General features: G+C 51.7%; 1 protein-coding gene and 1 long non-coding RNA gene across 3 annotated transcripts in view; one reads left to right on the forward strand and one right to left on the reverse strand.

The window, feature by feature from the left end:
• MLPH (melanophilin) overlaps window positions 1-18,979 on the reverse strand; it is a 43,566-nt gene extending 24,587 nt beyond the window's left edge. Inside the window, exons 1-2 of one of the 2 annotated variants that reach the window (XM_059167614.1) lie at window positions 18,713-18,979; window positions 12,081-12,210 (exon numbers count right to left, since the gene is read on the reverse strand). In XM_059167614.1, the coding sequence (XP_059023597.1) occupies window positions 12,081-12,190 (110 nt within the window). In that variant the 5' untranslated portion in view covers window positions 12,191-12,210; window positions 18,713-18,979. The remainder of the gene's footprint in view (window positions 1-12,080; window positions 12,211-18,712) is intronic. The other variant, XM_059167613.1, reaches the window with a different exon arrangement.
• A 51-nt stretch (window positions 18,980-19,030) lies between these two features.
• On the forward strand, window positions 19,031-20,546 carry LOC131827292 (uncharacterized). The gene is made up of 2 exons (XR_009351962.1): window positions 19,031-19,392; window positions 19,564-20,546. It is a non-coding gene; the product is annotated as an uncharacterized LOC131827292 (long non-coding RNA).
• Window positions 20,547-24,784: the final 4,238 nt, after the last annotated feature.

Raw genomic sequence — 24,784 nt, forward strand, 5'->3', positions numbered from 1 at the left:
TGTCTCTCCACAATGGCTGCATCGGCAGGCAAAAGACCAACACGCAGCTCAAGTCAGTTCAAGTCAGCCCCAGGGAGAAAACACCCTGTTTGTGAGCGACCACCAGAGCTGGAAGAAGACTTGAAACAAGCGTGCTTGTGAGCTACCTGTGATTCAGGGAGAGGAGGAAATAAAGAAGGAACCAGGCTGAGATGGAAAGACCACAGGCTATGCTCACTGAGGTGGAGGAGAGATGGCCCCAACAATGATGGGAAGGGATGGAAACTCACAATGGGAGGAAGACGGGCGGAATGACCCCCGCACATACTGCGTACCACAATTTAGAACAGGGGTTCTCAAGGTGTGGTCCAGAGACCTCTGGAGAGTCTCAAGATCTTTTAAGGGGTCCACAAGGTCAAAACTATTTTAACAACAATGCTGAGATGTTACTTCTCTTGTTCGGCCTTTGACTCCTGCACCAGTAGCGGGGAAGCAATGGTGACCGAACAGCTAGGACTTCAGTGTGGGTGAAGGCAGAGGCACAAACCGAACCAGCAACCTGCGGTATTTTCACAAGGTTAAAGAAGAGCATGTCTTTGATGAAGTACGTCCTGATTAGAGGCAGGTCCTTGATACCACAATAAGTTACTCATCTTACTAACCTTGACCCTTGAGCCGTGTCTTTGCAATACCCCACGTGAAGAAACGAGCAGCTCACACTGAAAGCATTTCCGTTTCAACCTGAAGCACGACCGGGGTCTTGACGTAAGGAGGCAGCCCGTTGCTGGAGTTCTAACATGAACTAGAATTTTTTTTCACGAAGCATCATTTTTACTTAAAAGCACAACAGGAAGCTAAACTCTTCTGTCTTGTGTGTTGGCCAGACGTTCTCTTAGAAATGAACACAGTGAGCTCGTCACTGAGAGGAAAACAAGTGGTGATATTTGTGGCCTATGACAAAACTCAAGCTTTCGAGCATGAAGAAGAACCTTGGGAAATTTATGTCTGCCACCATGAGCCTGACAGTGTCTGTCACCTAGAGGCTGCTGATGAGATCAGTGGTGATGATAATCAATGTGATTTTTTCGGCATATGATGAAATGTGTCACCATTTGGAAACTGTTTATGGTGTGACAGAACCTCACATGGATACAAGATGGGATCTGAGTGTAGGACAGATCAATGGAGTTTGGTTCACTGATACGCGTTCAGATCCCACTGTCTAACTACTTTAAGAAACCCCCAGTTGCTAGGTTCCCCGGTAATATGAAAGCACAGCATCTGTAATCATCTGGCAAGACCCCCCAAACCCACCCCCTTTTCCCAACTACACATCAACACGAGGCTAGATTTTCTTCAAATACTTCAGCCAAAACAACATATTCCAATGCATTCAAAACAGAAGCCCAAACGAGAATTCAACCATCTCCTATTACACCAGACATGGAAGGGATTTCCAAAAATACAGAACATGCCTGTCTTCTCATTTGTTTTGGAAAAAGTTATGTTTCATAAAAACGTTTACATTTAGCGTATAAGGGGTTTACTGTTGTTATTTTTCAATGGATCAATGAATATTTTAAAAATGCCTGGTTTTAATTTCTGATAGGGTAAATGTTGACTTATATAATCCATTCAAACATAAGCCCCTTGGGGTTCTCAATGATTTAAGAATGTAAAGGGACTCTGAGGCCAACATGTTTGAGAACAGCTGATTCCGGAGCACGTTTGCGGCCGCCGATGCAGAGCAGAGGGCTGAAGGGATGGGCACGTGCGGTGGCATCAGGGACAGATGGAGCAGAAGCTCCACAGAGGGGTGACTCTGGGGTCAGAAACCCACAGCACCGTGCTCTGCCCGCGGACTTCCAGCTTGCTCTGGGGTGCCAACATCTGGAGCCCAGAGTAGAGGGGAGATGCCAGCTGTCCTCAAGACAGGCTTAGTGGCCTTGCAGGACATTATGAGTCTGGTGAAAGGAATGCCCTTTCAAGATGGGACAGGGGAAGTGAGGTCCCCTCTTGGCCACAACTGGGTATGGAAGGGGCTAGGGGCAAATGAAGAGGGCAGAGCCACGTGTCCTTGCTCTCCCTTTCTTAGGTTGGGAGTCCGGAGGGGGAGTATGGTGGAAACGTGTGAGTACTGGGGACAGCCTAGGACCCAGGGTGCGTGGTGCACCCTCTAGGATCAGAGAGGGAGGAGCACACAGTGGCCACGCACCTGTGTCCCCCAGCAGCCACTGAAAGAGGAATGAGCTTGGACCGCAGCTTCTGCTTCTGGCTCTTGGATTAGGTGATCTTTAGACCCTGTCCCTGGAGGACAGCATGAGGTGCTGGGAAGCCCGGGGACTGGCAGTCTTGGGCTTGGGAGAAGCCACAGCACGTGAGACTGACACCAGGGACCAGGAATCTCAGTGGGGGGAGCCAGCCCCTCCCAATGCCCAGCCAGGATGATTCACGAGCCGAGGTCCTCATTCTGGAAGCAGACCTGACCCTCCACTCTGTCTCAGGGACCAGAAAGGAGCCCATGGGCAGTGCCTACAGCCAAGATCCCAGCAGCTCTGTCCCCGTGAGGACCCAAAGCAGGGCGTGTGGGGACGATAAAAAGAAAGTTAAGACTAAGCCATAAAGAGTCAGAGGAAGAGAGCAGAGTGTCAGACACCAGAGAGGAAGCTGAAGGCTCCTTCTACTCAGGCCGTGAGGACCCATGAACAATCTCAGATGGGAAACTAATGAACGGCTCTTCTCCACACAGCTCGATGGCTGTGAGTTTTGACTGTGCCACGGAAGCGGTGAACACTGGAATACAGGAAAACTCTCCAAGGGGGAGAAGAAAAGGAGCTGGGTCCTCAGACCAGGAGTTGGAGGATCGCAGGGCGGGTGGACAACCTGCACGGCTCAGTTAGGATGAGGCAAGCTCGCGCTGGGGGGCCAGGAGTCGGCAGGCAGGTGCTTCTCTGCGAGGCGGAGAGAGGAAGCTGGAGGCCACAGGGCAGTTTCCTGTTGCTGCTCGGGCAAATGCCCACACACTTCATGACTTAAAATAACACGGCCTTTTTACCCAACAGCTCTGGAGGTCAGACATCTGACGTGGCTGTCGCGGGGCCACGATCAAGGTGTTGGCAGGACTGCACTCCTTCCGGGACGTTCTGAGGGGATGGGGTGGTATCTGTTCTCTCGCTTTTTCCAGCATCCCGAGGGCATTATTACTGGCCTGAGGCCCCTTCCTCTACCCTTCAGAGCCAGCCGAGGTGGTGGGGTGCCCCTCCCAGCCCTGTCCTGCCTCTCCACTTCCTTTGATCACCCTGGTGATCACCCCGAGCCCAGCTGGGGAGCCCAGGACCGTCTCCCCATGTCCAGGCTGGCTGATTAGCAGCCTTTGTTGCACCTGCCGGCGTATCCCCATAACCTGCCCCAGTCACAGATTCTGGGGGTCGGGAGGTGGGCGTCTCTAGGGGTTCGTTATTCTGCCAGAGTTCTGAAGGGAGAGTGGGCGAGCGGAGACCTTACTCCCAGCAGAGATTCCCAAACGTCCACTCCACAGGCCGTGCCCTTCCTGAGAAAATAACCGGCAGGTGTGCTCCCGGCGGAGTGACGATTCCCAGGTGTGAGCCCAGGAAGGCGGTGCCGGGGCCCGTGAGTCCCAGAATCAGGTTGCCAACTTGTTGAAAGCACAGAGGCCAAACTAAGCAGGACGGTCCGTCGCGATGGAAGGAGGACAGTCGAAGAGCAAGTGTGTGGGTCTACAGTCCCAAGTGTGTGAATGATTAGCAGGAAGGATGATGGCGGGAAACAGAAACTCACTAATGCTCTGTGAAGGCCTTGGGACTGACCACAGGATGTGTGCCAACAGGACAGGTCTGACCAGTCTGCTACTGCGACAGCCAGAGGCCCCTGGTCTCGCGGGAGTCCGGGAGTCCGGGCAGCGCTCTCAGGCTAAGCCCGCCCCTCAGGCCGAGGGCGGTGCCCCAGCTAGGGTGGATGGACCTCACAACCCTTGGAGGCAGCATTTCTAAGGCCAGCCTCATCTGTCCACGTCTCACGCAGGGAGAGCTTCCGGAGAGCGTCTCAGGAGCCCGGATCTGTTTGCAGATTGTGAGCCCACAGTTCCACCTGTTTGCCTTTCTGGGGACGGCTCACACGGCTAATATTTGATTTTTGGGCTGTGCCCTTGAAAACAGGGTGTGCTATTTCAGTAAGCTCTGTCCTCACCCAGGGGCATGAGTCACTACCTGGGCTGAGCGCTCCCGCTCCCCCTGCGCTTTGCAATGACCCAGTCCTTTCCAGCACGGAGGCCGCTGAGAGGCCACCTCCACAGACAGGGGTGCAGCCCAGCAGACTGCAAACTCGGCGTCTCACCCTATCCCAGGGGCAGCCCGCACACTGGCCATTGAGTACAGGCTCTGAAATGCCATGCAAAGGCTTCCCTTTCTCTCTGCTGCGCAGGTCCGTCGGGTGAGGCTGCAGGTGTCCTGGGCCCTGGCTCTTCCCCAGATGGAGGGAGTCCAAGAGCTGGGCCCTTCCGTACATGTTCCGTGCAAGGAGGTTTCCTGAAGTGCTAGTCTGTACTTAGGTGACGTTAAAAAATCACGTGTATCTTTTCTGTAGCTAAGACCTCTTAATACCCGAGTCAAAAGGATGAACATCAAACACTTAGAAAACCCTCCCCTACACAGTCTCACAGTTAACCAGTTCTGGACACTCTTCACAGACGGGCTCACCCTCAGTTTCCAGTCCTGGAATAGCAGCTAATAAGAACCGCAGAGCGGCAAGCCTGCCTAGGGAGTAAATGATGTAACATAGTAAAAGACCCAAGTGCACATTCATTATCTGTGCACACTGGAAGACGGCCGTGAGTCTTTCTGTGGTCAGGCAATGGGCTGGGTGCTGGGGACCAAACTGAGCCCTCACTGGGCTTAGATATGGGTGAGGAGACAGATTCAGACCTAAGTGCTGTGGAGGGAGATCCAGTGGGCTAAGCAGAAAGCAATGGAATTGGGAGAACAGGGTCTATTTCAGAAAGCAATGTGGGGAGGTTTGTCTGAGGCGGTGAGGTCTGAGAAGGGAGGGGAGTGATGTGAGGAGGGTGGAGGACCTGGAGGAAAGGTGACTCCTGGGGGCCATGGGGAGAAAGACAGCACGGCAGGGAGGTGGGGGGGAGATGTCCAGCAGAAAGATGGACTGGAATGAACTGGGGTAGCTCTGTGTGGCCAGCGAGCCACACCTGGCTCAGTGAGGCTTATCAAGGCATGAAATGTGGGATGAGAAGGAAGGAGTGGAAATGACCGTGATGCCTGGGCACTTGACCTCAGCAACCAGGCTGACTCCAAGATGGGGAAGTGGAGACCTTGGAGGAATCAAGACCTGCCTTAGACACGCTGTGTTAGAGATGCTGGTTAGACCCCAGCCGAGGGGCTCAGCAGCCATTTGTCTACATGCCTCGAAGGTTCAGAAGACAGTTCTTGGCTGAGGTCATATATTTGGGATTTGCTGTCTAGACCCACGCCATCCAATATGGTAGCCACAAAGCACACGGGGTTATTTCAGCCAGTTACAATGAGAAAAACAAAGACAAAGTTGGTTCCCCAGTTGCATCAGGCACATCTCAAGGGCTTAACAGGTGCAGGTGGCTACTGGTCCCCGCTCTGGAGAGAGACGTAGCTCAGTTCCTCGGTCCAAGGGGGCAGTGCAGGTCCAGGGGGCATCAGAACCATGGTGCTGGTGTGCACCCTCAGGGAATGGGTGTGCACAGAGCAGGACTCAGGTGGGGTCCCCGACCATCTGAACGTGACTACTGGGTGGTCTAGGAAGATCAGCAAAGAAACAGAAGGCAGGAGACCCCCAGATGTGAGTGTGGAGGAATACAGTAAGAAAAAGGTCAATGAGCTCAGAGCCTTTGGTCTTATTAGACTTTTCTATGCATTTTTAAAAAAAGTGAAATGCCATAAACCCATACATTTTCACCACCTGCTTTTTCCACTTGGTTCCTTGTGAACTGGTCATGAAGATTTATTGCTACAGCTTTATTTCTAATGGGCTCCAGGTGATCCATTGTTGAATTCATGGTTAAAGCTGGTTACTTGGCGAAAACTTATAATTTTGGACATTGGAGTCTTTCTAGTTCTTCACTCTTAATGATCCTTGCTGTGAGGGGATATCCTCTCTTGCTTCTCTCCTTTGCATGACTTTTAGCCAAGAGCTTGCTGGCTCAAAGGGCTTGCCCCCATTGTAGGGCTTTGGGTATGCTATGCCAGACTGACCTCCACAAAGGTCTAACGTATCCCTGCATTCACCCACACTCTTCAGCCAGGCTGACTACTGGGATTCTCATTCATCTTTGGAAATACGTGAAAATGATATATTTTGATTAGTTTGTATCTTTTGTTATTCTTGCAGTTATTTCTTCATCTTTTTTCTTGACTATGTGCATTTCTTTTTTGGTGAATTTCCTGTTCATATCCTTTTCCCATTTCATTGGGTTTTTGGGTGGTTTTCTAATTTGGAAAACTTACTTATCTTTTTAATTTTAAGAAGCCCCTTATATATCAAGGATAGGAATCCTTGCCATTTCTGTTATATTGTTTCTTCTTTTGAAAAATTAATTTTTTTTTCAAAATTTTGTATGTACGCATTTATTTAGTCAATACTTATCAATTGTTTTTGTTCTAATTTCTCCCTGCGTTGCCATATGTTGGTTCTTTCACTGCAAGATTCTATAGGTATTTATCCATATTCTCTCCCAGGAATATTCCTAGTTACATGGCTCATGTTTTTAACATTTCAATTAAAAATCTGAGATTAACTCTCACTCCTGCTGGTGGTCAACTGTCCCCAGACTAACCTTTCCTACTGGTATGAAACGTTACCTTTGTTGTAGCAGAAGTTGTTATACACACTGCGTATTTCAGACTTTTTCATATTGTTTAATTGGTGACATCTGTGAAGGACCACTTTAATTACTGTAGCACTGAAATAATTTATCTCCTGGAACAAAGCCCCTCTTACTAATTTTATTTAAACTGTTCTATCTTACATCTTTGTTCTTCCATACCATTTTCTCACATTCCCCAAAGTACCTTGAGAATTTGACTGGGGTTATGGTTTACTGATTCCCCCGCAGTCAGACGCTCGTGTTCTCTAGAGCACGTGGTGTCACCTGTTATTTATTTCACATTTTTGAATGTTGCTCCATAATGTTTTGTGTTATTCTTCATACTGCTTTTGCACATGGCTGATACGTATGTTTCTGGGTACCTCATCTTTTTATTGTAAATAGAATCTTTTTTTATGTATCTTCTAACCGATTATTTTTGATGTCTAAGAAGGGGACCCTGATTTTTTTTTTAATATTCTTTTGTAATTAGCCTTTTTTTCCTGGTTTTACAAAGAACGACCTTGGGTTTTCACATCTGCAGGTTGTAGCTATGGCTCTCCATGACCACAGGCTTTATTTTGTTACCTTCTCTAATTGCATCGGCCAGCACATCATGAGCAAGGCTAAATTAGCGGTGATGAGTGCCAATGATAGAAGTCCTTTGCTTGTTTCTAACATTAATATATCCTGATGACTCTTGTTTGAAGGACTCTTTCATCATGGTTAAGAAAGTATTTTTATTTCTATTTTATTAATTTAACAAAATTATCAGAAATAGCATGCTACCAAACACTCTTCTGTGGCACTGAGATCATCCCATGGTTTTTTTTTTAAAGACTATATTTATTTATTTAAGAGAGAACAAGAGCATGAGAGCGGAGGGGGAGGGACAGAGGGAGAGATGCAGGCAGATCCCAGGACACACTGGGATCCTGATCTGAGCCGAAGGCAGATGCTCAACCCACTGAGCCACCCAGATATTCCAAAATAATCCTACATTCTGTCTCCTGAGCACCCGGGGTGGCTCGAAGCCCAGGCCCTGCACCAGGTAGTAGACTCAGCATAAAGAGGACGGGGCTCTCACACAAGGGTCTGTCCATTTTAAGGCTCAATGTTCATCCACAGCAAGACACACGTCCTCATTATACAGCCCACCAGTCAGGACTTGATGGTAGGAAACAGGTAGTAAGTTAAATCTACCCTAAACTGCCTTACGGATGCCAATGTTGTTAACATTCTAATTTTGTCTATCTCTGAATTTTGGATTCTTTGGAGGGCAGCATCAGGTCCTGATGGGAGGCCAGGAATGATAGGACACTTTGTACAGTGAACACCCCACTCCCAAGTGCCTGGTCCCACACACCAACCGCAGGGAGAGATTTCTATGTGCCAAAGACGGCATGGCTTCCTCCCTTTTTGTCCACTTCCTGAAAGAGCCCGCAAGGAAAGCCACCCATTCGGGTATGTCTGCCACTCTGTGTGTCTGCTTCCTAGGGGAGCTAGACCCTAGGAAAACTCCATCCAGTTGATTCGGAGGAGCAGCATCTGTGTTGTCACTCCGCCCAAGTATCAGCGACCTGGGCCAGCTCATCTGTCACGTGCTTTGACAGAGGAGACCCAACGGTGTGTTGCTCCTACAGTTTGATCCAGCAGGTGCTGGATCCTTACAGTGGACTCCTGCTTCCATGTCTGGGGAGAAATACACCTAATACACATTTCTGTTAACTTGTAAATATTAAAAGAAATACTGTTGTTGTCTGTTTTCCAATTGGTCTATGCAGTGGTCGTTTAGCAAATGGCTCCGCGCCAGATTTGCTCCCGGCGAGTCAGGCCCGTACGCTGTGTCCTCCTGATGTGTATTCGGGATAGGAAAGTTCTTCTCATTTAGTGAACACGTTTCTTGGTTTCACAGTTGTTTCCCCATTCACTCGGTTCTATCAGTGGCTGTGGCTGGTTCCGTGAGCCGAGCCTTCCATCTGGCATCCCTTCTGGAGATGCAAAGACTTCAGAAACCCAACTGAGCGATTCCCAAGGTGCTCGGTTGGTCACAGCCACCAGCTCGTGGTCATCGGACCATGATTTCTCTGTTCAGCTGGTTCAAAGATCAGAGAACTAGAGTGCTGACACGACAGCCAACCGCTCTGTCGAACCAATTCTGGTGTCAGGAACCCAGTGTCTTTATTTTTAGGCTGGTTGAGCCGTGCCCCTTCCCAGCAGAGTTGCCTGTCTGGGTTGAAATTCAATCCACGTGTCCTGACCTCATGATGCTCATCGTGTCCACCCCCCTGCCTTGGGACCACACGCCCAGGTCCTGCGGCGGCCTAGGGTCAGCGGGATGCTGCAGCAAATGTTCCTCATGGTCAGAGATGGCTTTAGTTTGTGTTGCATATTTAGCTAACAGCACAGTGAACGAGAGACGAAACCATCAAAAATGGTAAGAGCTATAAAAGCCCTTCTCTTCCTCCTCCCTCCCAGAATGACTCTTTTCTTCCCAAACGTATCACCTGCTATTTCCCTGTTTGTGCTGCAGGAACCGGTCACGGTAATGGACCTGGGCTTCACCACCCTTGGCTCAACATTACTGTGACACAGCCCTTCCCCGACACGGCCTCATAGCAGCTCACATTTCCAGATGTGGGACAACACTCCATGGCATTAATGTCCCCCAGGCAGCCTCCTCTGGTCTGAGAGGGGGCATTTGACAAACCCACCCCAAGCACAGGGCAGGCCCAGTCGACACAGCAGAGCGGGCCCATCCCCCCACACCCCTGCCTCCCACTTCCAGAACTATCTTTTTCTGAGCAGATGGCATCAGGCATTCCTGAGTGAGGGGGCACCCTGACCATATCTGTCCTGGGGGTCTGGCCTGGGCCATAGGCTGTACCCAGGACAGGGGGAATCACGGTTCACACTGCTGTAGAAGCCTTCTGTTTGCAACAGCATCGACGAGCCAGCTGGGCCTGGCTCCTCTTGGCAATGTGAACGGCCCCGAGGACTCTGACAGTGAGGAATGTTGGATGTCAGAAGGGACTCACCTTCATGCAATAAGCACAGGGCTTTCTGCGAGACCCACTTCAGCCGTCTACACCAAGGAGGAGCAGCCCAGCTCACGGGTCTCTGGGACAGAGACTGCCTCTTGCGACCTGGCCCAGGGGCTCCTCCCTCTGCTCCCTGGGAGCTGGGTTCCCCTCCTTCACATTTACCCGTGTTTCCATTTACACTTCAAATACACGTGGACAACAGCTGGGCTACCTGCAGGCAGGGTGTGGTCCATCCCTGGGGACGGGGGTGCTGTCAAGAGGGAGGGGCAGGCTGGTTTTGCTGGCACGAACATTGTGGCCCCCGTCAGGGCCCAGAGGTCATGACCAGGGCGGGGGAGCTGTTCTGGTAAGAGTGAGAGGATGCTGCAGTGTTCACAGGAAGAAGGGAAAGAGAGGGTGGCAAAGCGGGGTCATCGGAGGCAGAGGGAGACGGGACAGAGCGAGGGCAGGCAGCTCTGGCCCCTGCATGGGACTTGGAGGTCGGGTCAGGTCCAGACCTGCCAAGGGCTCCAGTGCAAGTTCTAGTGTGGGCGCATTAGGACCCCTCCCCGCTGTCACCATGCTTGTTTCCCTGAGTGTCTGGTCCTTTGTCAGGGACTTTGTTCTGTGTGGGGACCCAGAGGTCCCCTCAATGCTCGTCCTTCTCTGTCTCCTTGGGGGCTCTGGACTCTCTCCTGCAGGGGGGTCTCCTTCTGCCTGGTGACAACACCCTGGGGTCAGTCGAGTAATGCTCCTCCCATGTGAAAACTGTGTACATTCCTAGTTCCTGGGACCGTGCATATGGGGATTGTGCGGACGGGATGTAGTCAGATGTCTTGAGGTGGCAGGCTCCTCTGGATTTTCTGGGTGGGCCCAGTGTCGTCCCAGGTCCTTACAAGGCGCAGAGGGATAAGGAGGGGGAAAGTGGAGTCAGGGCTGGGTGCCAGGCTGACCGCCCGGAGGACAGAGGCTGGGCCAGGGGCCAGGGAGTGCGGGTACCCTGGATGCTGGGGAAGGCAAAGACAAAGATTCCTCCCTGGAGCTTCTAGAGGGAACACAGGCCTGCTGACACCTTGATGCTCAGACTTCTGACCTCCAGAACCAGGAGAAATGTGTGCATGGTAAGCCACTAAATTTACAGTGATGACAGCAGCCCCAGGAAGCTGACACAAATACCAGCTATTGGTGAGAAGTCCACAAGCCGTTCTGAGCTCCCAGCCGGCACACGCGGCATCCACTTGTCCATCTCATGTCCCACAGACAACCTAACTGCAATGTGTCTGAACCCTTTCCTGGTTCCCTCAAACCTGCTCCTCGTTGCCGTCCGCCGGGGAGGCGGTGACCACCCAGCTACTCAGGCCAGGACCCTGGAGTCTACCCTTGGCACCCATGCATGCGGGTGTGGGCAGACTTGCTGGCTCCGCCCTCAAAGTCCACCTGACCGCTCGTCGGGAGCCCACGGCTAGCGGAGCAGAAGCCGGGTCTCATCCCCTGCTTGACGGCGGCTGGGACTCAGAAGGCCCGGGTCCCACAGCGCCTGCCAGGCCCCACACGCTGGCACCCCACTCCCTCCTACCTGCTCTCTGCTTCTGCCCAGAGTGCCCTTTCAGGAGTCTGCTTTGCTGCCCCCCCCTCCCTGAATCATTGCTGCAGTGTCCCCTTGATAGGACTACCCGCCCCCATGGTCACCGAGAAAGGATGATAAAGGTGCACAGGGCACAGCTAAGTGATATGGGGGTGGGGTGGGGTGTGTGGGGGGGTAAATAATGGCGGAGGGTGTTGGTTCCACCCATGGCTGCCCCTTCGAGGATGGGTGCCACCCAGCACTCTGGAAAGACAGACAAAGCCAGTCTTGGTCCTAAAACCGCTCCATTCCGGCCTTCTGGGTATTTCCCTATTCTATCACCTCTAGCTTGCTATGTCACGGCCGAAGCATCACCAGGCTCAGGAGACAAGGTGACCCTGAGGCTGGGTCAACAGGAAATAGGACTATTCAGGGAACACCTAAATGCAGGCTAGAAAGTCAGATCCCCTCGTTTCAATTAGGTGGAAGCCAAGCCCAGAAAGGGGGATGGTCCCCAGTGGCCGGCTTCCCATCCCGTGTCCTGCACTGATGCTTCCTGCTGTCTGCCCGTCCCGGGGCACCCCGCGAGGCACCCCCTCCCCCCGCTGCAGAGGACGCCGGAGAGAGGGGCTCGGCCCCACACACTTACTCCAGTCTTTCCTCTTCTTTCCTTCTCAGATCAAAGTCCCTCTGAACCACTTCCCAGACGTGCTTGGCCTCTTCATCCGTGAGCTTGGAAAGATCCAGTTTTCTCCCCATCTTGCTTGTCGGGGTCACACCTGGAAAAGACAGCATCATCGGTGGTCACCCCGGAAGCCTGGGACAGCAGCTAAGCCACAAAGTAAGAGGCAAAGCAGAATACACGGAGTTCTGGGCAGTTTGTCTGGACCTGGGTGGAACGTTTTTCTAAAACAGGCCAATTTGTGTAGTTTAAAGGTGTCATACTTATGTGTGCAATCCCTGCACCCTTGGGACTCACACACTTAGCCACGGGGCCCTCTGTCCTTCCGCTGTGACATAACGTCGGTGATGTCAGTATCTAGGGGCATCCCGCTTTCTCCCATCCCCGGGCCATGCTCTGCCACGGGACCCCCAGAAATACTGGGGAAATGCTGGAGATGCGCTTCATCCCTGGGGCTTCTGCCTTAGAACTCCTGGGGGAGCAACACCATGGAAACGAGGAAATGTCTCCCCAGATTCCTGGTCAAGGTGTGGAGCCGGCCAGTGCGCGCCCTGCTGAGAGGTGGCCCTGGTGTGATGCCTGTGAGGTTAGTGTCTGTGGGGTGGGGGAGGGGGATGCGCGTTCTTCCCATGGTGAGTCGAAGTGCAGGCCAATGACGGAGTACCAAGCCCCTGGGCAGCAAGATCAGCGGGAGCTCGGTCTACCCGAGCTTCCAACCCGGGCGCACGCTGGCTTCACCGGCAGCTCGGGCTGCGCTGACATCCTTGCCTCACCCTCCAAATCCTGACTTCATTCAACTGCTTAACAGAATTAAGGGCCCTTAACATTGTGTGGCGCCCTGATTCTAGGTCACCTGCTGGCCAGGAAGGAAACTTCAGGTCATTTTATGCCCTATTTGTAGACGATAAGCCAGATCCAAGTCAATGCTAAAAGGGCAAGGAAGGAAAACCCAAACAAACGCCAAAAGCCAAGATAAGTAGAACCTTAGAACCTTGCATGCTGTTCAAAGTGCTTCATATGGGGTGCCTGGGTGGCTCCGTCAGTTAAGTGTCTGCCTTCGCCATGATCCCAGGGTCCTGGGATGGAGCCCGGTGTCTGGATCCCTGCTCAGCAGGCACCCTGTTTCTCCTTCTCTCTCTGCCACTCCTCCTACTTGGGCTCTCACACTCTCTCAAATAAATAAATAAAATCTAAAAAAACCCCAAAACAATAACAGTGTGCCTCGTGGACAGATTTTCAAACCCTGCCCCAGACCTCCTGATTCAGAATTTGTGTTTTAATGAGATTCCCGGGGTTGGGGGCCATGTTCAAACAGGAGTGGGCCGATGTTGCTGGTCCTGGGACCCCTCTGAGCCGGAAAGCTCTAGTGAAGCAGGGCAGGGACGCTGAGGGGTTGGCTGAGCAGAGAACGGGGGACGGATGGGCCCTCCTGCTGGCTCTTCCCACAGAGAAATCACAAGGGCCTCACAAATGCCAGTGCTGCCATCACACGGGGCACGACACTGAGGCGTTACCACACCAGGGAGGACTTTGCCCAGGGATTTGAGCAAGCAGGGTTGGGGGAGCTTCCTAGAGGTCCCAGAGGGGACCACCCTGCTCACCCCATCATGCCCATCCTTTGAACATTTCTTCGCACCTTCTGCTGTGACCGCCACTGTCCCGTCCGTCCCTGTCAAGCTCTAGGAGGGACAGACTTTGTCCTTTGCCTGGCATGCAGCAGGCACTGTTCTGGGCTCCCAGTGCTCTGACCCCCTGCACGCTGCCCCTCAGCCGAAGGACGAGGCTGCCACACTCATGTCAGCTCTTCTCTAGGCACCAAGGCTCAGGGGAAGATGTGGGTCGGGTGACAGTTGTGCCGGGAGGGAACAGAGTTTGAGAATCTCTGTGTGACTTCAACAAGGCTTCACTAGGGTCTGAAGCCCGTTTCTCGGGATCCCGTCTGTCTGCTCTCCCTGGGAATTCTTTAAGCTGACTGAAAACTTGATTTTGCTTCTGAATTCTGGGGAGCAGCTCTCTTCCATTGCTGCTGACCATGTGAATGTTCATCATGGAGACATCAACAAACTTGCTCTGGACCAGGGATGGACTCTGATTTGTTTTACAAGGGGTCAGTTTTGTCAAGTGACCTTTTCAGGGCAGCATCCAGATACCATCTAAAACGAAAATTTCTATAGAGCTCCCATGGCCCTCAACTAAAATATTCCCTGACTTGTGCCTTAAATCGGTGAGAAATAATTTCTTCATTTTTTTGCACCAAATCCTCAGTATTTCCCCCTTTGAGCATGATGCTGACTGTGAATGATGCGTTCCAAAGTCGCCTCAATGTGCCAGACTCATTCAAACTATTTTCATCAACAGCTGAATTTAGATTTTTGGACAAGAAAGCTTTAAAACAAAATTCCCTGTTGCCGTTCTAGAATACACGATTTCTGGTTTTTGAAAAACTGGAAGAAAAAGTTCTTTCTTGGTGGATGACTGGGGTTGATTCATTTTTCTCAAACCAGTTTTGAAAAAGAAATTGTATCCTAAGAAGCACATTCATGGTGAGAGAGCCGTGACCGTCAGCTGACTAATTACTAATTACCACCGTCTCCTCTCCAAAGAGAAACAATTCCAGGCTTCCTTTAAGAAACTTAGATAGTGGGCGCCTGGGTGGCTCAGTGGGTTAAGCCGCTGCCTTCGGCTCAGGTCATGATCTCAGGGTCCTGGGATCGAGTCCCGCATCAGGCTCAGCATGGAGCCTGCTTCCCCCCCCTCTCTCTCTGCCTGCCTCTCTGCCTACTTGTGATCTCTCTCTGTCAAATAAATAAATAAAATCTTAAAAAAAAAAAAAGAAACTTAGATAGTGAGGGGCAGGAAACAAAAGGAAAGTAGAATACTCTTCTCGCCATGCAAGCCTAGTTAGCCAAGAGCATGCTCAGTGGCTGGTAAGCGGATGGATGAGAAGGCCCCTAGCTCGCCAGAACAGTCCCTTGACGCTGAGGACATGGCCCCCCTCCCCTCCCACATCCTTCCTCTCCCCTCCCTGGGGCACCCCTTCCCCAGACTGTTCCTTCTCTTGGGAGCTTCTTGCTCATAAGGAGGGCTTCTTGGTTTCCCAGCCTGGGCAGCAAAGACCACCAAGGCCCCGGGGACCAGATGCACGCTGGACCTGGAGGGTCTGGACACCTCTGGTAGAGAGGTGCCCGCCAAGACCAGGTGAGCCCCTCAGAAGCAGGCTGACATACGCACAGGGGGGACCAGGAGGCCGAAAGCAACAAGCGGGCCCACCTGCTTCTACAGAAATGGTGGCACCGTGGCTTAGCTCCCTCTTGGAAGTTCTGATCGTGACACTGAGTTATCATGGGAGATGACCTATGTTCACTATACTGTTTAAAAAGCCAGAATGGACGTGATCTAGATTGTGGAAAACACGGATCTGACCCAGCCAAACCAAGCACCATGCGGTTGGATGTCACCTGAAAAACTGAGCTTAGTGCTTATGTTGAGCTCTGACCCAATTTCCAGGAGAGCCCGAGGTTCGGGGAGAGGAGGGAAGGAAGAGGGATTCCAAAGCTTGGATCCGCCTGTAGGAGGCTGTGCCATGCTGTGGGGTGAATGGAGGGAGAGGCTCCCGGCGCAGCCAGGGGCTGAGAGCCAAGGGCCTGTGACCCAAGTCTGCATCTACCGTGACTGAGTCTTCCCATTTAGTGAATTAAGGACATGCGGAGGCTTTTAGTGCTTTTTGAACACTATCTTTAGAAAGTAACCCTAAATTGCATGGACAATACTTTCTTGACTTGAGCATTTACAATGCACAGACCAAAAGTCACTGGGACCTGGGGGAGACATTGTTGGCACCCCCTGTGGCTTGCCTCGGGCTGATAACGCTGTTGTGGACAGCCCCCTGTGAGGCACAGCCACACTGTGGAACCAAATGGGCTCAAAGAGGGGACAGCCCTTTAGTTAATTATCTGTCTCCCATCACTACACACTGTGCTTGCTCCCTGAGACTCTGATCTGCCCCTGGAACCCCTCTACCCACAACAGTCCTGGGGGAGCATGAGGGCAGAGAGCCTGTGGACCCACCCACCACCCAGGGGAGGGGCTGCTTTTGTCCCTGCTCCCTCCCAGGGCATGTGTGGCGGGGAGGGCTGACTCCGCCGGGCTCCAAGTCATGAGGTTCCTGCGTGAAATGCTTTCAATTTCGCCTGTTCCACTGCTCAGATTTAATCACCTTTTTAATCTCTGAGACGGTTAGCCCTCCCTAATGGTTTTGTAGTTGTAATGGAGAAAAGCAAGGGTGTCGTGGTGATAAAAGAGTTGCAAAGACCATGGAATGGGTTTTACACCACGGGTATATCCCAGATGCAGACCACTGAATTTCAATGGTGCTTCGTGTTTCTTTCTCTGTTCAAGAATTGCATTCGTAGTCTGGCCAAGTTCAAGGGAAGTGTGGGTGGGGGCTCCTCCTACAGGACATTTGACTTGACCAGCCTCCTGGGTCAGCTGCCCTTTGAGCCTTGGAACAATGGCGCTTATGAGTGGTCACCTGCCCTGAGCAAATAAAGCTGGAAAACAAGGCCAAGTTTGTCAAGAAATCCCAACTCCCAAAGGAGGCAGGAAGGCTCTCTGACTCAGAGTCGAGGCCACGGTGGTGTCCTTGCTGATAAAGGTGCAGACACGTTCCCAAAGGAAGGCAAAGGTGCCAGCTGCGGGGCCCTTGGTGTTGACCCTGCTGGCTGTTTCCCAAATGCCACCCTCTGCGCTGGTGGGTGTGGCTATTTCTGTGGCCAGACCTTGCCCCAGCCCTTGTCAGCGGCAAAATGAGCGCATTTCCACCCAGAAGCTTCCCCAGACCCCCACTCAAGGTGCTGCTGCTCCAGCAGCAACCGCACTGGGGGAGGTCTCTATAGCTTGCCCACCCCCACCTGCACCTGTCCCTTCTCTCTGCTTTCTCAGGTCTCTGGGCGGTTGCTGATGAGACTTGTCAGCTATACACAGATGCAGCTTCTGCATGTGCAGCTAAAGCTTCAGCCCCAGTGTCTGCAGGAAGAATGGGTGAGGGGTGAGGCTGCAGAGAGAGGACAGGGCCGAGGGTCAGGAGCCCATCCCGGTGCAGGCACCAGCTGGCCCTGTGACCTAGGTCAACTTCCCGCCCCTCTGGATCTCAGCTTTCCCTTCTGGGGTCATGGGCAGGTTCGGCCTCCAGGAGCTCTCCAGCCCTCTCCAGCCCCGCAAGCTGCCTGAATATTAGAGAAAGGGGAGGCTATAGGACGGGGGGAGGGGCAGAGCTTTCCCTCAGGGGTTGCTTCTCAAGCAAGATAGTCAGCCTCAGAAGGCTGACCCAACCATGTGGGCTCACACACACACAAGCAAGCACCATGCTGTCATTCAAGGGCACTGAAGTCACCTTTCCCGTTAGCCTTCAGGGCTCTGAAACCTCCTTACCACCCCAAGCCCCCCAGCAGAACCACTCAGCTGATTTTCATGTCTCAGTCTCTAATGTCTTAATCAGTAAGACCCACTGACGTCTCTTCCGTGATCCTGGAACTGTCCTCAGTCAATCCTCCAGAGCATCTACCACCGTGCCCAATTTTTGGATGTGGGTAGGCCCTGGGGATTTGGAAGGGGACGGGGCTCTTGACCAGGAAAGCTGTGGCTTGGCTAGGGTCCTCTGAGTGGCCCAACAATGACGTGGAGGCAGGGACGTCCAGGAAAGAGGTGAACGAGCTGGATCCAACGCTCCCCACGGGCGGCAAGCCCTTGCCCTTTCTGCGGGCCTCCCAGCCACAGCCAGTGCCTGCCTTGGCATATAGTGGGCTCGTGTGGGCCACACCTCCCCCAATACCATCCAGACCTCTCAGAAAAAAATATGTACATATGATTTAAAAAAAGAACACACCACATTAAAAGAAAAAGTAGATGCCCAGCTGAAAATAGAGTTTTCAATACTGGGTTAAGGTTAGTGGGAAACAGGTGTCTAAGCCTGGGAAACTATAGGGGATTTATAAGGGAGGGTTAGCTCAGGCCAGGACCTGGGTCCTGTGTCCACTACACCACGCCCATCGTCCACAGGTAGGGGGGGCTATCTCTGCAACTAGGCAAATGGGTGGATTGAAGCGGGGAGTGCTCTCTGTAAACAAAGATGACTATATTAAAGCTGGGGCTTTTGGAAAGCAAGAGGAAGGTCAGGACCCCCTCCCATGGCAAAACATCATCATGGCTCTTTCCCCCAAAATCAGTCCCGCAGTGGAGGTGGAAGACTTTCATCAGAAGGCCTTGGGCCCCTGGGAATCCAGCCTTGGGTCCCCTCCGTTGACCGAAACTTCAGCCCTGTCCGCGCTCGGACTACAGTAGGCTGTGATTCAAAGCACTGTCCAAAATGGGCTCCATGAAAACCCAGTAGTCTGATCAGGGTATCCGTGAGACCTGGGTTTGGTGGAAAGGGAGCGCCCTCCTCAACAGCCTGGACCAGGGTCCGGGAGCCCCACCCCCACACTGGGTATTTTCACCATTCGGAGCTGCACACAGCACCACGGACCCTCCCTACGCCTGGGCCCCCAGTCCTGGGCACCACCCGGACTGGCCTCGCCGTTCCCCCTTCTGACTGCACTCACCAGCTGCTTTCTAGGGACGGGCAGGCCCTGGCCCTGTTCCCGGGGTTGCTCTCTCTGGTCCGGCGAAGGAAGGCAGGCGACCAGGTAGGGCGTCGGGTCCGGGCGCTCTGGGGCAAAGCAGGATAGTCCGGGCCAGGGAGGGCGCGGGAAGCACGGGGCCAGGTAGGGCGCAGGGGGGCGAGGCAGGGCGCGGGGCGCAGAGCACCTGATCTGCGCGACCCGCGGGGTGCGGGCTAGGTCCGGGTGCAGCCGGCCGGGTCACGTGGGTCGAACCCCGCCCCCCGTCCCCCGGTCCCGCCCAGCTCCGGGAGAGCCTCCGGGTGGCGCGCAAAGGCCCGAGCGCGAGTGGTGCGAGTGGCGCGGGTGGCCCGGGAGCCGGGGAGCACGCCAGACTCCGCGCCCCAAGCCAACCTCTGGGAGATAGGTGGCGGGGAGGGGAGGGTTGAGCCCACACCCGGGAGTTGCGTTGACTTCGCCGGGTGCTGCTGCTGACTTGGCCCTACCCTCAGGGCCAGGGGACCCGTCGCCTGAACACGCCCTCGGAGCGCGCGGCCCTTCTTTAAATTCCTACCCAATTCTGCAGGGGAACGCGGTTTACTCTGGCCTTACCAATGGGGAAACTGAGACTCAGGAAAGAGCTTTACCCAAAGCCACCAACTAATAAGCGGGAATGCCAACTGGTGAGTAGGACTTGGGGTCCCGGGCTTCGTCGCGCAGGTCCCGTACCTCTGGCCGCCCTGCATCCTGCCCGGCGTCGGGAAGCTCCTGGGCCGGGAAGCCCACAGCGCCAGGATCCCCCGCGCGGGCTCGGCACCGAGGCCTTGCCTAACCGAGGACCGTCCTGCACCGAGGACCAAGGACCGGGTTGCACTGTCGCGGCTCTCGGCAGAGTCAGCAGATGGGACGCACAGACCAGACGGGGTGCCATCGGAGGACACGGTCGGGGCAAACATCCCCTGACCTCCCCGCACCCTCCTTGCCCGGACTAGGAGCTCAGGACCGCTTCAAACCCAGCTGTCCCAAGCGCCGCCACCTGCCCCAGCCACCTGTGCTTCGGAATTTCCAGGGACAGTTTGGGGACCACCGTCTTCCCTCTCTCCCCTCTCTCTTCCGGAGCTGGTGCCCCCTCCTCCTTCTCCCTTGTCATTAAAAAACACTGGAATGAAAAGTACACCGCCTCCTCCCCGCCTCCCCGCCGCAGGAACTACCTTTTAAACTCAGTTTCCATAACTACAAAATGGGATAGGATGATTAACAATACAAAATAGATGGTATTAGGTGAAGACACACCACCATCTACGTTTTGCGGACAAGGAAACTAGACCTCATGGGATCATTGCCATGTCACATTGGATAATTTGTACCGAGTTTTCAAAAGCCACAAAACGCTGTTGCAGTTAGTGTTTGCCTGGCGAAGCTCCGCAAGTGAAATTGGGTGTTTCAGGCCCGTGGGCTGCTTCAGGATAGGAGCTCTCACCAAACATCTTCAACTGGGGTGTGTGTGTGTGTGTGTGTGTGTGTGTGGGCACATGAGTGCACAAGCTGTGGAAATAGTGCAACTTAAAGCCCAGCTTCCCTAGCCCATGGGAGCCCATTCCTGTTTTTTCATTTCCTTACCATATATTTACCATTGCTTGTAAAATTAATGAATCTCTTAAAAGTTGGCCTCAGAACTGTAAGTTCCTTAAGGGCAAAAGTGGGTTAAATTTTTTTTTTTGTATACTTTAGTGTTTATTTTCTTAAATGAGTGGGTTATAAAGAATGTACAGCCGTGATTCGTGATGATACATGATAAAGATGTATGGCAAAGAATATAAACAGTATAAAATGAAAAGTCAAATTCCCTCTTGTTCCTGCTTCCAGTCCCACTCCCAAAGGCAGTCATTGTTAATGGGGTCTTGTGCATTGTTCCAGAATTATTGTGGGTGGTTAAGTACATGGACTCTGGATCCAGCTGTGAGAGCTGGACTCCCGGCTGGGTGTGTTATCATCCAGCGGTGTTACCCAGGGCATGTTACTTAACCTCCCCAGGACTCGCTTCTCCCTCTACATCCTGGATTGTTCTGCATCCATATACATAAAGCTCTTGGATGAGACCTGCTATGCAGTGAGGATTTCGTAAAAGTTTACAACTATTAGTAGACCCAATTCATTCTTTTTAATGGTTGCAGAGTATCCATTGCCTACGTTTATCATAATTATTTTACAGTCTTCTATTGAAGGACAGTTAACTGTGGTCTAACCGTCAAAATCGTGATAAGTTGCTGTCTCTAATCATGAGAACCCTTTCAAATTTTGCCAGTCATCTCTATAATATCCTTTATTGCAAAGGATCCAATTTAGAATGTCTTGATTTCCTATATTAGCTATTTAGGGGAGATGGGGAGGGGACAGGGAAGAGAGGAGAGAGAGTTTAGCTGGGGCACTTGGTGGCTCATGGCCAGGATCTTGGGTGTCCTTGCTTCTCCTCCCCCTGACATTCCTGCCTTGCCTGGTCCTCACCTTTGGGATTCTGCTCACCTCCATCTGCTCCCCAGCTTCTCGGAGCTCTCATTGGTGGTAACCCGTGGCTCCATGACAGTTTGCCCCTGCCCCAGGGACTATCCTGCCTTGTTCACTTGCTTAGGGGCTGGTATTGTCTTTCTCAACACTATGTGGCTAATCCTGTCTGTTGATTGATTGAGTGATTGAAGAGCTGTTAACATATAATGTTATATCCGTTTCAGCGATGTAGCAGTAGTGATTGGACAATTCTGTACATTATGCTCCACTCATCAGGGTAAGTGCAGTTACCATTTAACAGTTACAATGTAACAACATTGTTACAATACTGTATGTGTGTACATCTATGCTGTACTCTTCATCCCTATGACTTAGTAGTTTTATAACGGGAAGTTTGTACCTCTTTATCCCCTTCACCTGTTTGCTCATCTCCCTGTCCCCTCCCCTCTGGCATCAATCAGTTTGTTCTCTGTATTTATGAGTTTCTGTTTTGTTTGCTCATTTGTTCTGTTTTTTGTTTTTTTTTGTTTTTTGTTTTTTGTTTTTTAGAGTCCACATCTAGGTGAAATCACATGGTGTTTGTCTTTATCTGACTTATTTCACTTAGCATAATACGCTCTAGGTACATCCTTGTTGTCACAAATGTCAAGTTCTTATTCTTTTTTATGGATGAGTAGTAGTTCATTGTGTGTATATATTTGTATACCACATCTTTTTTATTCATTCATCTATTGATGGACACTATTACTTCCATATCTTGGCTACTGTTAGTAATGCTGCAGTAAACTTAGGGGTGCATATAACTTTTGAATTAGTGTTTTCTGTCTCTTACTGATTAGGAAGCTGATGCCCAGAGAAGAGGCCTATACACCCAGGGTCCTTTTCCCTCTCTAGCAGAGAGCTTCTCATTAAGCCACCATGACTCTTGGGAAATCTGGTTGATGGTTGGACACCAGAAGGCAGTAGAGGGCTCCTCTCCACTGTCTTGTCTTCATGGCCCCTGTCTGGAGACCCTGTCTTTTGCAGAGATCTAGGGGCAGAGAGGACAAGTAGGGAAGGATTATTGTCTTGGCCACTCCAGCAGGATGTTCAGCATGAAGATGGCCATCAGAGGAGAAGCCTTGAATGTCACTGTTTGGGAAGCCCCCATCTCCAGGGCTAGTGTTCGGGCAAGTATCACGGAGTGCTGGGCTTGGACTTAGCCTGAACTCTGCTCACAGCCAGGGACCAGGGGAAAGGAGACTCCTGGCCCACCAGGGAGTGTCCTACAATCTCTACAAGATGACTGAGTCCAGGATTTGTGCTGAAAGGCCTGCTGTCCCTGACCCATGTGTCCCTCCTGGGTTCTCTAGCTCCCTGCAGAAGGCTATTAAAATCCACCCCTCATGCTCCCCTCTTCTGATGCCTTTGGGCCAGTTTGGCATCAGGCTAACAGGGGCATGTGGATTTTTTCGAGGTGAACATATGGAAAATTGAACATATGCAGAATACTTTCCCAAACCCCAGCCATGTCCAGTAAACTACCTGTGAGTTACAAGATAGTGTGTTTTCATCAGATATCGGATGACTTTTTTGTCTTTTATGAATCTGGAAAATTGGGAAAAATCCCATTTTTGGGAGCATTCTTCTGGCTTGTGGGGCTGAGTAGGGAATCACAGGGCCTTTGGAGAGGTGTTGCCTGATGCTGTTTCAGCCAGGTCTTCAGGGCAGGAGGCCTTGGAACTGTCCCCCACACTTTGGGGGACACACACTGACCTGTGTTTCTTGTGGGGTCAGGACCACTGGGAAGCACTTGTCTGCTGACTCCCATCCATCCCCTGCTTGGATGGTGCCCCTCCCGTCCCCTGCTCTGGTCCTCCTCCCTTCTTGGTTCTTAGTTCTACAGTCTTCCCTTAGAAAAGCATTTTCTGGGGATGCCTGGGTGGCTCAGTGGGTTAAGCAGCTGCCTTCGGCTCAGGTCATGATCCCAGCGTCCTGGAATCGAGTCCCACATCGGGCTCCTTGCTCAGCGGGGAGCCTGCTTCTCCCTCTGCCCCTGCCTGCCATTCTGTCTGCCTGTGCTCGCTCTCTCCCCCCCCCTCTCTCTGATAAATAAATAAAATCTTAAAAAAAAAAAAAAAAAAAAAAGCATTTTCTGAGCCTCTAGCCTTCTCCACCATTGGACTCTGTTATTCCCTGCACGTTCCTGCAGAAACACTCCCATAATTTACCTGCCATGTACGTGGTGACCTGATTCACAACTTTACTCCCCAACTCTAAGTTCTGGGAGCCCAAGGACCACGATGTTCATGAACTCTGGTGTGCCTGCCTCCTTCCATGGTGCTTAGCACATAGTAGGCCTTTGATAATGACTTGTTGAATAAACATTGTTTGGTAATCATGATTATGTGTTTTGATGTTGCCCTTGATTTTTTATTTATTTTTAAAATTTTTACTTTTAAAAAATTTTATTTATTTATTGAGAGAGAGAGTGAGAGAGAGCAAGAGAGAGAGAAAGCATGAGCAGGTGGCGGTGGGGAGGGGCAGATGGAGAGGAGAAGCAGGCTCCTCGCTAAGCAGAGAGCCCAAATAGGGTGAAGGCAGACACTTCACCGACTGAGCCACCCAGGCACCCCTGCCTTTGACTTTTTAAAAAAGTTTTAATTTAAATTCCAGTTAGTTAACCTGTAGTATAAAACTAGTTAGTTTAGGTGTACAAGGTGTGATTCAACACTTCAGTACAACACCCCGTGCCCCTCACAGCAGGTGCCCCCTTCATCCCCATCACCTGTTTCCTCCATCCCCCACCCCCTCCACTCCAGTCCCTATCAGTGTGTTCTCTAGAGTTAAGAGTCTGTTTCTTGGTTTGTCTCTCCCTCTTTTTTCTCCCTGTGCTCCTTTGTTTTGTTTCTTAAATTCCACATATGAGTGAAATCATATGGTATTTGTCTTTCTTTCATTGACTTATTTTCTCTTTCTCTCTCTTTTTTTGATTGAATTATTTCACTTCGCATTATATTCTCTAGCTCCATCCATGTCGTTGCAAATGATGTTGCCCTTGATTTTAGCTTTGACTAATGGGCATTTTCCAAACAGAGCTCTGCCCCTACTGCCCTGTGCTCCTGGCACCCTCCTGGGGAATGGGGTCTGCTGGGGAGAGGCTGACACCAGGCTCACCACCCTCACTGAAGCCCGAAGTATCTGGATCCTTCTCCTCTTGCTCCTGCCACTCACCAGCCCTCACTGTGTTATGAGAGCCCGGCCCCCAACGCGGAGACTCCGCCTCTCTCTTGAGTTGGTCCGAGGTCATCTTGGCTTTTCCTCCCCAGGAAGATTGTGTTTGAGGGCAAGAGAGAGTTTCCTTCTACTCAAAGCCTGACAGAATTTCATTTGCCTGTTCCTACCCCAGGTTCAAGTTCTCAGAAACATAGAATCTGCAAATTCATTTTGGCAACATGCTTTTCCTCACCTGAACACACAAAGAATTAGGTTTTGATATTGCTGAGTAGAGGCTCTAATTAGCCAGAGAAGTCAAGCCAGAAGAGAGTGAAGTCTCCTGAGGAATGAAACTCGTGACTCTAATACCATCAG

This window comes from Mustela lutreola, chromosome 3 (genome assembly GCF_030435805.1).
Source record: "Mustela lutreola isolate mMusLut2 chromosome 3, mMusLut2.pri, whole genome shotgun sequence".
Classification (NCBI taxonomy): domain Eukaryota; kingdom Metazoa; phylum Chordata; class Mammalia; order Carnivora; family Mustelidae; genus Mustela; species Mustela lutreola.